The sequence below is a fragment of the Pterocles gutturalis genome, unplaced genomic scaffold, assembly GCF_000699245.1.
Source record: "Pterocles gutturalis isolate BGI_N339 unplaced genomic scaffold, ASM69924v1 scaffold10756, whole genome shotgun sequence".
Classification (NCBI taxonomy): domain Eukaryota; kingdom Metazoa; phylum Chordata; class Aves; order Pterocliformes; family Pteroclidae; genus Pterocles; species Pterocles gutturalis.
In genome coordinates, this window is record NW_010097917.1 from 2,477 (window position 1) to 16,169 (window position 13,693).

Consider the following 13,693-nt stretch of genomic DNA (forward strand, 5'->3'; position numbering starts at 1 on the left):
GATGGCGCGGCGGCGGTGTCTCCTCTGGGCGGCAGGTAACCACCGCTGCTCCGGGCTGGGGGCTGTGGCCTGGTGGGCGAGGGGAAGTTTTAGGTTTCCGAGGCGGGAGAAGGGCTGAGGAGAGCGGTGGGCAGCGCTGGGGAGGGGGCCCCCCGGTTTGGTATGGAGATCGCTGACGGTACGCTTTTCCTTACCCCGCAGTGGTTGCACATGTGGTGGCATCAGGTGCGGATTTTGTGGAGGCGCTGCTCCGGGCTGGGGGCTGTGGCCTGGTGGGCGAGGGGAAGTTTTAGGTTTCCGAGGCGGGAGAAGGGCTGAGGAGAGCGGTGGGCAGCGCTGGGGAGGGGGCCCCCCGGTTTGGTATGGAGATCGCTGACGGTACGCTTTTCCTTACCCCGCAGTGGTTGCACATGTGGTGGCATCAGGTGCGGATTTTGTGGAGGATCTAGATGAGTCGTAAGTATTGGGGTGTCCTGCCGTATTACTTAAATATTGTTTGTCTTTTTTTTTGGGGGGGAGGGGGGGGAGACCCCAGACTGACGGCTTTGCAGAGTGTGGTTGTCAAGAAAGCTACACTGAAAAGTTTGTCCTTTTTTTTAGCAGCAGTGGTAGAAAGATTGTGGCTTGTATTAAGTAGATGTAATTAAAGAAGCTGAGGAACAGTTTAATTTTGCAATTTTTTTAAAAGCCGTTTTTATGGGTGCTGTTGCCAAAAATGTTCTCAGGCTTCTTGCTCTGTCTTTTCTCTGTGTTTCTTTTTAGTAGAGTAAGTATATTGGTGGATTGATACGTGCCCCAAATAAATGCTGATTGTGTTTAACCAATTTCTTCATTGGAATTTGGTGTGTAGCTGCCGCAGGGAGTTGGGAGAACAAGAATAAGGGCATTCATGCATGGCTAGAAACAGAAAAGAGAGAGAGAAGGACGCCTGCAGGACTAGTACATGGCTGATTGAAGTGCCAGTCATTCTAGTGTAAAAATGTGCTGTTACAACAGTTTTAGCTGTGAGACCGTGGAGGTGTTGAAATGGGTAGTTCTGCCCTTAAGTTGGTTGTGTACTGATGTTATTCATGTACTGCCTTGCTTTAGCAGTTTCATGGCTATGTACTTGCTGTTCCCAGTAAGAACTAACTATCCAAAAATGGAATATTTTTTTTTGTCAGATCTGCAGGTTGATCTAAAGTGCTATAAAGCAGCAGGATTATCAGAATTGAATTAGAAGGTATAGAAAATACTAGCTGGTAGGGGAGGAGAAGGTGACATTAGACGACTGCTTCATTATAGATAAATTTAAGCCAGTTAAAGGCGATGTTTTCATGAGGATTCAATCCATCATAAATTGCATCATATTGTTAAACAGTCAGAAAACCATTTGCTTTTTTACCATATTGCTTATTCAGCTAGAGCAGATAATAATAGGATTAAGTGAGCTGTAGTGGAATTATTGGTGAGGGAATGAGAATGTATGGAAGGGTTACTGAAGAGAGATATATCACCATGTCTGACTGATGTAAGCAGAGAAACAGTTTGGACTGGATTTTCAAAGCTTATTGTTGAAACATGCCTCATTTTCAAGGGCTGAAGATAAAGAAGCTAAATGAATAAAATAGTGAGTATCTGTGCTGCTGCATCATATTCCCATATCATGTTTCCACAGGTATAAATTTAAATGTAATTAAATGTAATTGCTGGTTTGGAGTGAAGAAGCATAATTCTGTATTCACATAACCTTTTTAAATAGCTTATAAAAGAAAGTCCTATTTTAGAACACTTGGATTTTTCAACTACAAAACTATACAGATTTTTGTATTTGCAATTGGGAATAAGAATTAAATAGTGAGTTTTTCAGGACAGCGGTTTGTTTTTTTTTTAGCTAATTGGCAAATGGTGAAAAAAGTCAGGAAAACAATTACTTTAGAAAAATTGGGAGCAGTGACTGGTGAAAGTTTGAAGTTTTCCATTTTATAGATACCTACACGTTATGGAGTTTTTGCTGTTGCTAAAAACTTTGAGTTTTATTGGGATTTTGATAGTTGGAAACAAGACCTACTAGCACAAGGTGCAGGTCCCTTTCCCAGCCTATCAAGATACAGGAAAACAAGTAGCAGAGAGGACCTAGAAGAGGTGCAAGTTACTCAGCATCCCATGGAAGGGATGCAAAATAAGAGCTATGGTTCCTGTCAGCTTATGCTGTTCTAACTGCTGGCTACCTCAGGTCAGTACTCATCTTGTGATATTTGCTGAGTTGTTCCAGTGTGATAACAAAGCAGATAAGTAACCTGACCAAAAAAGGAAGTATTTTTCCATCTGTGGGGATGCATTAGTGGCTCATCCCAGGATCAGAAGCATCAGAAATGCTGCAAGTGGGGTGAGAAGGGAGACAAGGAGGAATAGAATCAGCAGCTGGGTTGGATTAAGGGCTTTGGAATTGTGGCCTTGGTCTTCAGTTTTGCTTCATTCTAGTCTCTTTTATCCATTAATGATTAAGTGGAAACCGAGGCAACATTTGGTCATGTAGTGCCAAATGTTGGGACGTTGTATGTATTTGAGACAAATAATTTTGATTCAAGGATATGCAACACTTATGTTATCTTTCCACCAGTGTGGCTGTGCTTGTGTCAGCTGACAGAGAGAGGATTGAATAGGATAGTTAAAAAGAGACACTGAAATTTTATGCTCGGAAATGTGTTTACAGGGCCTAGAAACAGCACCTTCAGAAAATGCTTAAGTGCTCATTTGTGCAGAGATTTCCGCTTTTCTTCAGCACTATGGTGAAGTTCCTTAATATTGTCTAATAATTTAATCATTGATATTACCAAAACTAGAATGAGTTTAGCTGTTTTTTGTCACACTTCAGATTTTAGATTCTGTCAAAGTTGATCTTTTAATTAAATCGGTGCTTGTAAGTGAGTAGTTCAATTTGACATTTATTATTGTGAAAACTGCAGTATTTTTTATAATATCTTAGGCCAAAGTTATTAAATTCCATTGGAATGTTCTGCCTCCAGATGCTTCCTTTCTTTCCCTTTTTTTTTCTTTGCTGTCTACTGGTTTTGTAAGATTTCATTCTACCTTTCGCAGTGTTTTAATGCTCTTTGCAATCTCTTGTAACAGTCATACGGTGGCAGGGGAGGGAGAGCATTTAATTGTAAACTCCTTTTACAAACCAAAGGTGATATTCTGAATTGAAGCATGGCCCAGGATCTGATGCTTCATTAGATCTTCATTAGAGTTCTCAAGAGATACTAGACTCTAACTAGCTCTTTCATTATTTCTGTAGCACTTAGTGTGGTGAAGTGATTTTTAGTGAGGTCCACCAGGCAATTTGGTGACTTAAAAATGCTGCTTTCCTGTAGCAGTTTTATGCTAGTTGCTGCAAATGCCTTTTCTGCTGTACAAGCATTGTGACCTTAGTATGCCATCAGGAAAAGAAAAAAGATGAATTTATTAGTGAAATGCTGCAATTCTAAGTTTCAAGCACTCATTACTGTAATTAGATTATATTCATGGTTTCTGAATTTTTTTTTCAAGCAGTAGGCCAGCATCAGCCTTAGTATTTCTTCAAGACCATTACAAAGCTCTTCAAATAAAATATAATAAATGTTCTCTGATTCTGTTTACTGCCTATGAGCCATTTATAGGCATGTTGCATATTGGGAATTAATGAGTTGGGCTATAACTTCTATTCATTGGATCTTAACTTAGAGTGTAGATGACACACTTATTAGGTGATGTATATATTAATCTCTTTTCACAATGTGTTAACAGTAAGAATGTTGTATAATGTGTTTTATAGCATGTGACATTACTCCCAGTTCCAGTCACTTTTACAAAGCCCGTCTTTTATAAAAATAAATGTCATATTAAAATTATGTCATTTAATTATCAATGTAGAAATAGTTGAGTAATGTGATAATTTCTATGATCTTGTATTGACAACAGTTCAGTGAAATGTGTAAGTGACAATTCAAGTGATATGAAGGAACTTTGATTTATTATGTGCTATTTTGGTTTTAGGTGCTTTAACTTTTAATGAGAGATATGCATGTAATAAAGCTAGTCAGTTCATTAAGATATCATTGCTCTAGCATTAAGAGTATTCAGTAGTACCTGTGTATCTTGTTTTTACCAATAAGTTAAACATTTTCATTCCAATATGTTGGTTTCTTATGTGCACCTTTGATAAAAACATAACTGGCATACCTATAGTAGAATGATGGAGGTTGAATTAAAATTGCTTTTCACGTTAACACTAAAGATAACTTAGTCTACATTCGGTAAAGCTAAGATTAACAGTGTAAAGCAATGCTCTAAGAGTCTGTATTAGTTGATCTATTAATATGCAACATTTTCTAAACAGTCAACAACAGTGTTTAATAAAAGTAGAACAGCTGCAAAATGCTTTTTCCCCTTAGGTTACATATTTCTTTTGTGTGTTTTGGTGTGTTTTCTGATTTCTTACTGTTTTTCTGGTTTGGGTTTGTGTGGGGTTTTTTTGTTTTGTTGGTTTTTTTTTTGTTTTTTTTTTTTGTCTTGGCAAATGGTTATAGAAACCTAATTGTATGTAGAAACTGTGTATGTAGTATTATATGCAGGGGCAATCTTAACACTGAAAACCAACTATTTCCTCCTTCCCCTGACCCCCAAAGAAAGAAACAAAACCAAATTCTTGTGTCTATGGTTTTATGCCAACTTAATTCAGACTTTGCCTGCTTTACACATACACTTCACTTACTTATTTCCAGATAATATCATATATTGATTTCATTTTTTTCCCCTTCTAGGTTTAAAGAAAACCGTAAAGATGATATTTGGCTTGTAGATGTGAGTATATGACAAAAATGGAAAGACCTGCTGGGGGAAATCGAAACACAAAATGTACAGTGCTACACTCTGTAGTAAGGCTCCTTTGTTGTCTGGAAAATTGTTTGTATGTGGTACAGAAAAATTACATGACAGTAATTCTTCTGACAGAATGGATAAGCAATCTGTCTATTGCTCAGTGTGAACCAGGAGTTAGACTCAGTACTGGATGCAGACAGGCTTCATCCTGTATTTTACAGTCCTTAAAAAAGGAAAGCAGGTTACCTAACAATTACAGTCAGGAGGTGATAACCTCCATTCAGAATTTTTACAATTCCATTCTTTAGTTATACCAGCTAATTTGTTTTCTAGACATTTAGCACTACAGCATCAAATATATGGGAGGCTTCTTTTAGTTTTCTAATGTGTTTGGAAAGATTTAGTGCTCCGTATTTCAGAGGCAAGGAATTATTAAAAAGATTGTCTTGTTTGGAAATGGGTAAAATTCTTCTTATCTCACCCAAATATGAACTGTAATTCCCAAATTGTGTAATTCAGAATTGTGATTTTTGAGTGTGGGGGGAAATTATATATACTGATTCAGTATTGATCAGTACTATATAGGAAAACAAAATTCAGCTTTGTCAAGTTGTGACCTGATCTTGTTATACCAAAACATTGGTATCTTCCCTATGAACCTCACTGAAGTGTTGCAGGTAGACAGATGCAGAAAGATTAAATGATGTCTCTCAGCTCTGCTTGGCCCTGAGAAAATAGGATTAATTTTACAGTATGCTTGCATAAAAGTAGTTGCTGAAGAACTGAAATACAGAGGGCAGCTTGGGTGAAGTAGACATACATATATACACATACACACACATATATATATATATTGCCCTTACTTTCAAAGAATAGCATTCCCCTATTGGCAAGTAAATTCATTTCCCTGGATAGGTTCATTACATGATCTGTTGACTTCAGCAATTGAATGTATACTTTCAAACTTGTGTTTTGGTATTAAAAATATTGCCAAATCATAAAAGCTCTGTTTGTGACTCCAGCTTTGTAATTAACTTATTCAGACTTAAAGAACACCGTGACTGGAAAATAAGCCTTGCTAGTGTATTTGAGAGTTAATCATAGAATCAACTTTTCTTAATTATTTCTCACCATTAACTTCTCTCCCTTTTAAAAAAAAAAAATCAAATATATTTGCGTTTCAGTTTTATGCACCTTGGTGTGGCCACTGCAAGAAACTGGAGCCTGTGTGGAATGAAGTGGGTATAGAAATGAAAAACATGGGTTCTCCAGTAAGAGTTGGGAAGATGGACGCAACTTCCTTTTCTAGTAAGTATGGTTTGGTTAGGAGTAGTTTGAAACTGTTCTTAATTTTTTAATTAGTCATTCGTCTGTATCATAGCAGATGTATGTGAACAGTCATTGGAGAACAATTTCCTGATCTTTTTCTTTCTAGAAGTGTCAACATGCTGTAGTATGTGGTTTTTTTTTATTACACTTGTTTCTGCTAGGGTAGGGAATTCTTCCTGGAAAATGGAACGTAAAAGCTTTTAAGAAGTATACTTTTGATATACTTGCAGTACAGTTATGCAAGCATCTTTGTGGTGTGTTTCCTGACAGCATCCAGTTTTTGGTTCCTTATATTTCTGTTGGACAAGCGCTTGTGTTCTTGGAGTTACTCTTTTCGGTTCATCAGTCCTTAAGATTTTACACCAAAAGCCTGCTGAAATCACTGAAGTGATTACATCAGTATTAAGCTAATTTCTCCCCATATTTTCTGTAAATGTCTTCTTGAAGAACCAGTTTCAGCCATTTTAATGTTTTCATTTTTGATGATACTTTCATATGTAGTGACCTTTTCAGTGGAAACCCAAAACTTTAGTAATTCAGAGAAGTGGTTTGGGTGATGAGAGGATTGTTGCAAGCTTAACAGTATTTTCTTAGTTTTAGTGTGCTTTCTTATTGTCATTTCACTTAAATCTGTGTTGAACCAGAAGGATATTTATGAGGAAAGGTATAGGGAGCGGTGGGGCCCAGGTGAGATCTGTGTGTGATAAAACTCTGTTAATACATGTAATGTTTTTAGGTAGTACCCGTTAAACCTGATTATTCAGGATTGTTATATTTGCATAAAATATTATGCAGAATACTTTTTTCAGTGATATTCTGTTTTTTCTGTGCTTACATATAGCAGTTTGGTCTTTAGAGATTAAAATGATCTTGTCTCAAACCCCAGTTTATGGTATGTAGCTTTTTCTGTAAAACCACATAAATTTGACCTCACGTTTCACCTTAAAGATACTTAGTTGCTAAAGGAAAATAAGTCTAGAGATTTAAAAGTTTCAAGGTCATACAACCAGATAACTTCAAAATTGGGAATAGATTTGGTGGATCTGTAACATACCAGTCATGTATAGCAAATTCTGAATCATATACATTGTATAAACTCTTCCTTTGAAATATCCTGGTACTAAATTTTTAGATTTGATAACCTAGAACAGAATTGGCCCTTTGTTTTTGTTCTAAAATTTAGTTTTACGTATTTAAAAATTACTAAAAAATGCAAGGGTTCATTTGTGCCCTGAAAATGTTGTTCTTCTCAGATTTGCTACCAGTTTTTTGAAGAACAGAATCTGATAAATCTTTTGAAATAGTTCCATGCTTTTTATTTTGAAAGTGGAAATTTTACAATATCTGGATACGAAAAACTCAGTCAACTCTGTTCACTGTCTTCCCAATCTAAAGATTCTCTGAAATCTAAGTAATTCAGTCTTGAGAATATCAGAAGGAAATTCATCTGGGCACGCTAGCGTGACTAGGAAGGAACATGCATGCTTGGCACTGCAGACTTTGTGTTCCTAATAGGAGTGTGAGGTAGCATGAAAAATCTGAACTTTGGGCAGCTTGTCATCAGAGAGTTGAGTTCACAACTGACTGTATAAGGCATCCAGTAAGTGTTGCCTCTGGTAGCTACGTGGAATGACGATACAGCAGTTATGTCAACAGAGCAGTCACCCAGTGTGGTATCAGTTGAATTTTCAGGGGAGTTAGCCTCAGAAGTCCACTGAATGTGATCAAAGTAGAAGTGTGTCACACCTGGGACTAGCATAATTGCTGCTGTTTACCTGTACTCCATTCTTCATATCAACAAGTGGAGGTAATAATGTGAATAAGTCACTTCCATGATGTTGAGAGGATTTTGGTGATCTCTATGTCTGGGATATTAAAAAAATATATTAAAAAAATGTCTGTTTTGTAGTTCTCCTGACTGTGCTCAAGAGCTGTACAAGGAGAAATTAACTACCTGTCGCCAGCTCTTGTGATTGAATGTTGTAATACACGTTTTAATGCTTTCTAGTTCTATATAGTACAGCTCTGAGAGAAAAGGATCAGAATCAAATTGACCATAGTATGCATATTTCTTAGCTCAGTCTCCTTTGACTAAGGTGCTGGTAGGTGAGCTGCTACTTTTATTTGTAGTGCTGTGCAATTAAGGTTTTGATCCAGGCAAACAACCTTAGGGTCATAATTTCTAAACTGTTATTCAGAGCCCTACACACAAGTCCTCCCACATCTGCGGCTCTGGCATCTGGTTGGTAGCTTCAGAATGTTTATGTTAGAAGTATTGAATCTGGGTGCATTTTGAGTGCAGGAGTTGTTTTTCAGGAGGTAGTTGCACAAACATAGTCAGAATTTTAGACTTATTTTAGCCTTTTTTGAAGACTACTTAGTTTAACTTTTGGAAAACACTGAATTTACTGGAAAGTGTCTTTTAAGGTGGCTTTTAAGGTGTACTCCTCTAATGGATGGCAGCAAGATACAAGTTCTTAAACGTGAGGTAGAGGAAAAAGTTCTGGAATTGTCTTACTTTTTACCACTTTAGTAAGCAGTAGGTAAGAAACTGATTGCTTAGAAAGTGTCTGTTTCTGCTGAAATTGATTACTGTAGATATTTACCTCTGTAGAATGTGCTTTAAAAACTGACTTTTTGTAACTGCTGCGGTATGATACTGCACTTTGGTTGTTACCCATTACTGTAGCACAAGTAGTTAATGGTCTATTATATTTCTTTTAAGCATTAGTATTTACAACTCTGGTTCCGTGGTGTTTAATTCTTGCCTCTGGTATTTTCAGCCAATTGTATGTGCGTGTTAAAAGCATACTACGTTTTGGTGAACACTGACCAAACATGTGAATTTAGAGGATTCTCAAACAGTTTGACTTATGGCAGGTGAATTGAGAGCTTGTGCTGGGACTCTGCAGTACTACTGAAAGAGGTCCAAAATTTAATGATGTAGCTTCATAACAGCAGCTTCCTGAAAGCAAGTAAAATAATTCATACTGAACTAAGTGGTAGGTTTTTCATTTATTTATGTGGCTTGAGTAGTAAACTATGCTTAAAGATTAAGGTAGGAGAGCAAGAAAGTCTTGGTTCACTCTGACATTAACACATTTTTTTCAGGTATTGCATCTGAATTTGGAGTGCGAGGCTATCCAACAATTAAGCTGTAAGTTGATGTTTCCTGTTTTTCTAACAGTTACCTATCATACCATTGATTTCATGACAGTACAAAAAAATAGTGGTCTCCTCTTAAAAATCCCAAACAAAAAAACAAAAAAAATCCATTTCATTGTGATCTTATCTTTGATTTCTACTGGACTGTTTTGCATTGAAATTGAGTAACATGAAGCTTCTTATTTAGAAACAAAACTCTTAAAGGGAGGTTAGCAAGTTTGGAGTTCATTTAACTTCTGTTTTCTATGCAGCTTAGTAAAAGTGTGTATATATAAATATATATTTCAAATGTATATATATATATTTCAAATGTATTATTATTATTGTTATTAAAAGGAATTGTGTGCACCAATTGATTTAACGCCTTAAGAGTGATTCAGGCAGTGAGTGCATACCTGAGTCTTCCTGTTAACTTTTATGAGCTGCTGATGGGATTTTCTTATTTTCAGTTCCCTCTCTCTTCTCTTCAGTGTACCTGAAAATCTTATGTACATTACAGTAGTGGGTACTATACAGGGTGAAGTGTGAGAACAGTTGTTTGACAAAAGAAGTATAGATAGGGCTTTTTTTTCTACACATAATTTAAAAAAAGCAATGGAGAAAAACATTTATAGGAAAATACCAGTCTATAATGGTATTATATGTACTTGTTTGTAACACATATAGAGTCCAGTACAAGGTCATATTAAGTAAAGTAATTTTGAGTACTTTTTACTATGAACATACTGGATTTGTTAGCAGGTTCTTGTTTAAGAACATTGTATTCATAATATATAATATATCTTGTCAAGTGAGTTTTCTCAAAAAGATGTCGGAGATGTTTAGCTTATTCATCTTTAAGGATGAAAAACTTTATTGGCATATAGAGGCATAGAAAATTGGATTTTTGGTTCTTTTTTTCTGTGAGTTTCCCAAACCTATATGGATTCAACGAAAGCCTGTTAGAATTAGTAGAACTTACCTGAATATTCTTACAGTGCAAGCATGCTCTATCCTGTCAGCAGAGTACAGTGAAATGACCAACACTGTACGGAAGCTTGATTTAGTACATAAATTCAGAAGGTTTTGGAGGTCATTTTATATTTCTCAATTATAAAAAAGCATTAAAAAAGTTTATATATTTGTCTTTAACAAGGACTAATCCTTGAGTGGTATAAACGTTGAGTATTTGGGGTTTGGCTTGCATGTGTGGGGTTTTTGTATGGTTATAAGGAAATGTTCCAAATGACCTGTGTGTTTACATAGTAAACTGGTGTGAACTAGCAAAAAAAAAAATCATTAAAGAATGTAAATTATTTTTTTAAGTCAGTAAATCAGATATTGTATAGATGAGTTTTTACTCCGTCATTGCATTGCATTGCATTGCTGAGTTTTGTAGTCTGATGACCACTTCTTTTATCTGAGTGTTTGAAGAATTATCTTGCTTTTTTGCTTGCTAAAAAATGACAGTAATAAACATGTGAAGATTGAGTATATCTATATGTGCTGATAGAAGTTAGCTGATTTCAATTCTGTTCTTATTTTGGTTTTTATGTAGCTTAAAAGGTGACTTGGCATACAACTATAGAGGACCTAGAACTAAAGATGATATAGTTGAATTTGCTAATAGAGTAGCAGGGTAAGTATACTCTTCTGTGAGACTGTTTCTGGTTACTTAAAACTTCTGTAGGATTTTGAGGTGGGCCAAAAATTACATCTATTTAAAAAGAACAAGACATTGACTTGAAGTTGAAAACTATATGCACTACACATGTAGTTGCATGTGAGACTGGTGGTGAGTGGCACAGAGGTAAGTAGAGACTGGCTAGTCACAATCCCTTCTTCATGGTGCAAGAACTAAGGACTTTTCAGAGTAGTAGAAACCATGAACAAAAGAAACTCATGAAAGCCAGAAACAAGACTACTGGCCTCAATGTTGCCTGATAGGCAGACATCATTACTGGGGCAGAATCTGGTTAATACTCAAAAGTATTGTTAAAAATATCAGTTTAATATATGCATCTGAAAAGTTATGGTAATTGGCAACATATAGAAAATGCTTTTACAGAATTGTTCGTAACAATTTCTGTTGGCTTTTTCTTCCTTCCCTACAGTGGCCTGTGTCCTCAAAATGTTATAGACAATAATCTTTGGTGAGAGAAACGAATCATATTTCTTTACTTTATACTCTGATATAATTAAGAAGCATTCATATTGGTACATAATATTAATTATTATTCATAATTCTGTGGTTTAGTAATATCAGTGATATCTAGTAATTTACCAAAATTTTGTGAGATTATTTATTTCTGAGACCACATTTTCTCACTGCTGTGCTTCCATTCAGAATTTCTTTGAAATGATTGAGACCTTATTGTGGCTGGGGAGACCTTGTTGTGGCCTTTCACTATATAAAGAGGGATTATAAGAAAGATGGAGAGGAACTTTTTGTCAGGGCTTGTACTGATGGGATAAGAGAGAGTGGTTTTAAACTGAAAGAGGGTAAGTTCAGATTTGATGTAAGGAAGACATTTTTTTGCTATAAGGGTGGTAAGACATTGGAACAGATTGCCCAGAGAAGCTGTGGATTCCTCATCCCTGGAAGTGTTCAAGCTCAGATCTAGTGCAAGGTATCCCTGCTTATGGCAGGGGGCGTTGGACTACGTGATCTTTAAGGTCCCTTCCAACTCAAACCAATTTCCAGACCAGTCTGTGATTCTGTGGCCAGTAAATGACATGCATGTTTATATCACAGCAGCATTTTGTAAGATATTAGTTTCAAATTTAAGTGTGCTATTTGAGGAACATGAGTTCATTTTGGGGGGATTTTTAGGTTTTTTGCTTTTAGTTGAAACTAAAACAATAAATTGGAAAAATGAATTTGCATTTTGGAATTTAGTTTAAAAAAAAACAAAACAAAACAAACCACAAAAATCTGTATGGCATTTTCTTTGGGATTTTTATTTGTCTGGGTTTTGCAGTTTGCAGAAACCGAGATTTTTCTTTTTCCTTTCTTCCAGACCTCTTATCAGGCCACTTCCCAGCCAGCATATGTTCGAGCATGTGCGAAAGAGGCATCGTGTACTTTTTGTGTATGTTGGTGGTGAATCTCCTTTAAAGGTTTGAAGCTTGATTAAATAGTGTTGCTTCTTTTGGCTATTCACAGATGCAGTTTAAAATATCTTTCTAAAACGTTCAAAGACTGAAGTGCCTGTTTGTAATGAATGCTTATCTTTTTTTACATTTATTGAAGTGTTTTTACTTTCTTGTGTCATAACCATATGTTCTGATTACTCTTTGAATATAAGATATGTCACATAACATTTGTTTGTAGCATACTAAAAGTTCAGGAATTAAAAAACATTGTTTGTATTTCTGCAGGAAAAATACATTGAAGTTGCTTCAGAACTAATAGTTTATACATACTTTTTTTCTGCCTCGGAAGATGTGCTGCCTGAGGTAAGCTGTTTCAGATCCTAGTGTTTCCACAGAAATGGTATAGTTCTTCTCATATTTATTATTTTGCTGTTTTGATGGCACAGAGATGGCTTTGATAAATTTCAGGCTAATTACACTGAAATATTTAATTTTTGAGTCTATATGGGGAAAGAATGCAAACTAGGTTTCTGTCATTGCTTTTTATTGGCCAAATTACTTGTTCATTCATATTAATGAAATTAAACGGAAGATAGCAAGAATTCAACATGGACCATGCAGCCTGGTCAAGAAAGTAGTTACTTTGATTTTAGACAATGCAAAGTTCTTGTTGCTCCTGACAGCCCTTTTGCCAGCCACTTTTATGACTAGATTTGGGGGGTCTGTGGCATGGAGTACCACTGGTACACTAATAATTAAAGAAGTAAGTGAATAGGTAAGTTTTTTTTTCACCTTGTGCTGTACAGCTGATGAAAACATTAGTCTACCTGGGGATCAGCCAATCCAGTCTACTGGCTGAGAATTCTCATGTGGCTCTTTGGAGGATTCTGAAACAAGGAAATAATTTACAGTTAGTCACAAAGATGGAAGAAATTGCTGTTACTGTTTTTAGACTAACCATTGTTGCTCGCCTGTTGGAGCAAAATCAAGAGGCTTTTCCATTTATTGTTATCTCCAAGTGGGACCAAAATCTACTCCAAGCCTGATAATGCATGACTTTGAAATTAGTTTGGGATTAGTAGAGTGAGAACCAGCATAATTTATTTTTTATTAGGCACCTGCATTTTCCAACATCGTAAGTAGAACTGACCTCATTATAAATGATATGTTGTTAGATTCCAGAAGCCTTGTATCAAAAACTACCTCAATTTAAATATTGCTATTTACACTTCAGCCCCAGCTAAGCAAGAAAAGTACTGTTCACTTGAGCAGTAGAAAGAGT

At 36.1% G+C, this 13,693-nt stretch overlaps 1 protein-coding gene across 1 annotated transcript in view; it reads left to right on the forward strand.

Moving 5' to 3' along the window:
- The first annotated feature begins 1 nt into the window (after position 1).
- Positions 2 to 13,693, forward strand: part of TMX3 (thioredoxin-related transmembrane protein 3) — a 28,777-nt gene continuing 15,085 nt past the window's right edge. The window contains exons 1-8 of the mRNA XM_010087029.1: positions 2 to 35; positions 402 to 456; positions 4,785 to 4,824; positions 6,027 to 6,150; positions 9,283 to 9,328; positions 10,874 to 10,954; positions 12,336 to 12,435; positions 12,697 to 12,774. Coding sequence (XP_010085331.1) covers positions 2 to 35; positions 402 to 456; positions 4,785 to 4,824; positions 6,027 to 6,150; positions 9,283 to 9,328; positions 10,874 to 10,954; positions 12,336 to 12,435; positions 12,697 to 12,774 — 558 coding nt within the window. The remainder of the gene's footprint in view (positions 36 to 401; positions 457 to 4,784; positions 4,825 to 6,026; positions 6,151 to 9,282; positions 9,329 to 10,873; positions 10,955 to 12,335; positions 12,436 to 12,696; positions 12,775 to 13,693) is intronic.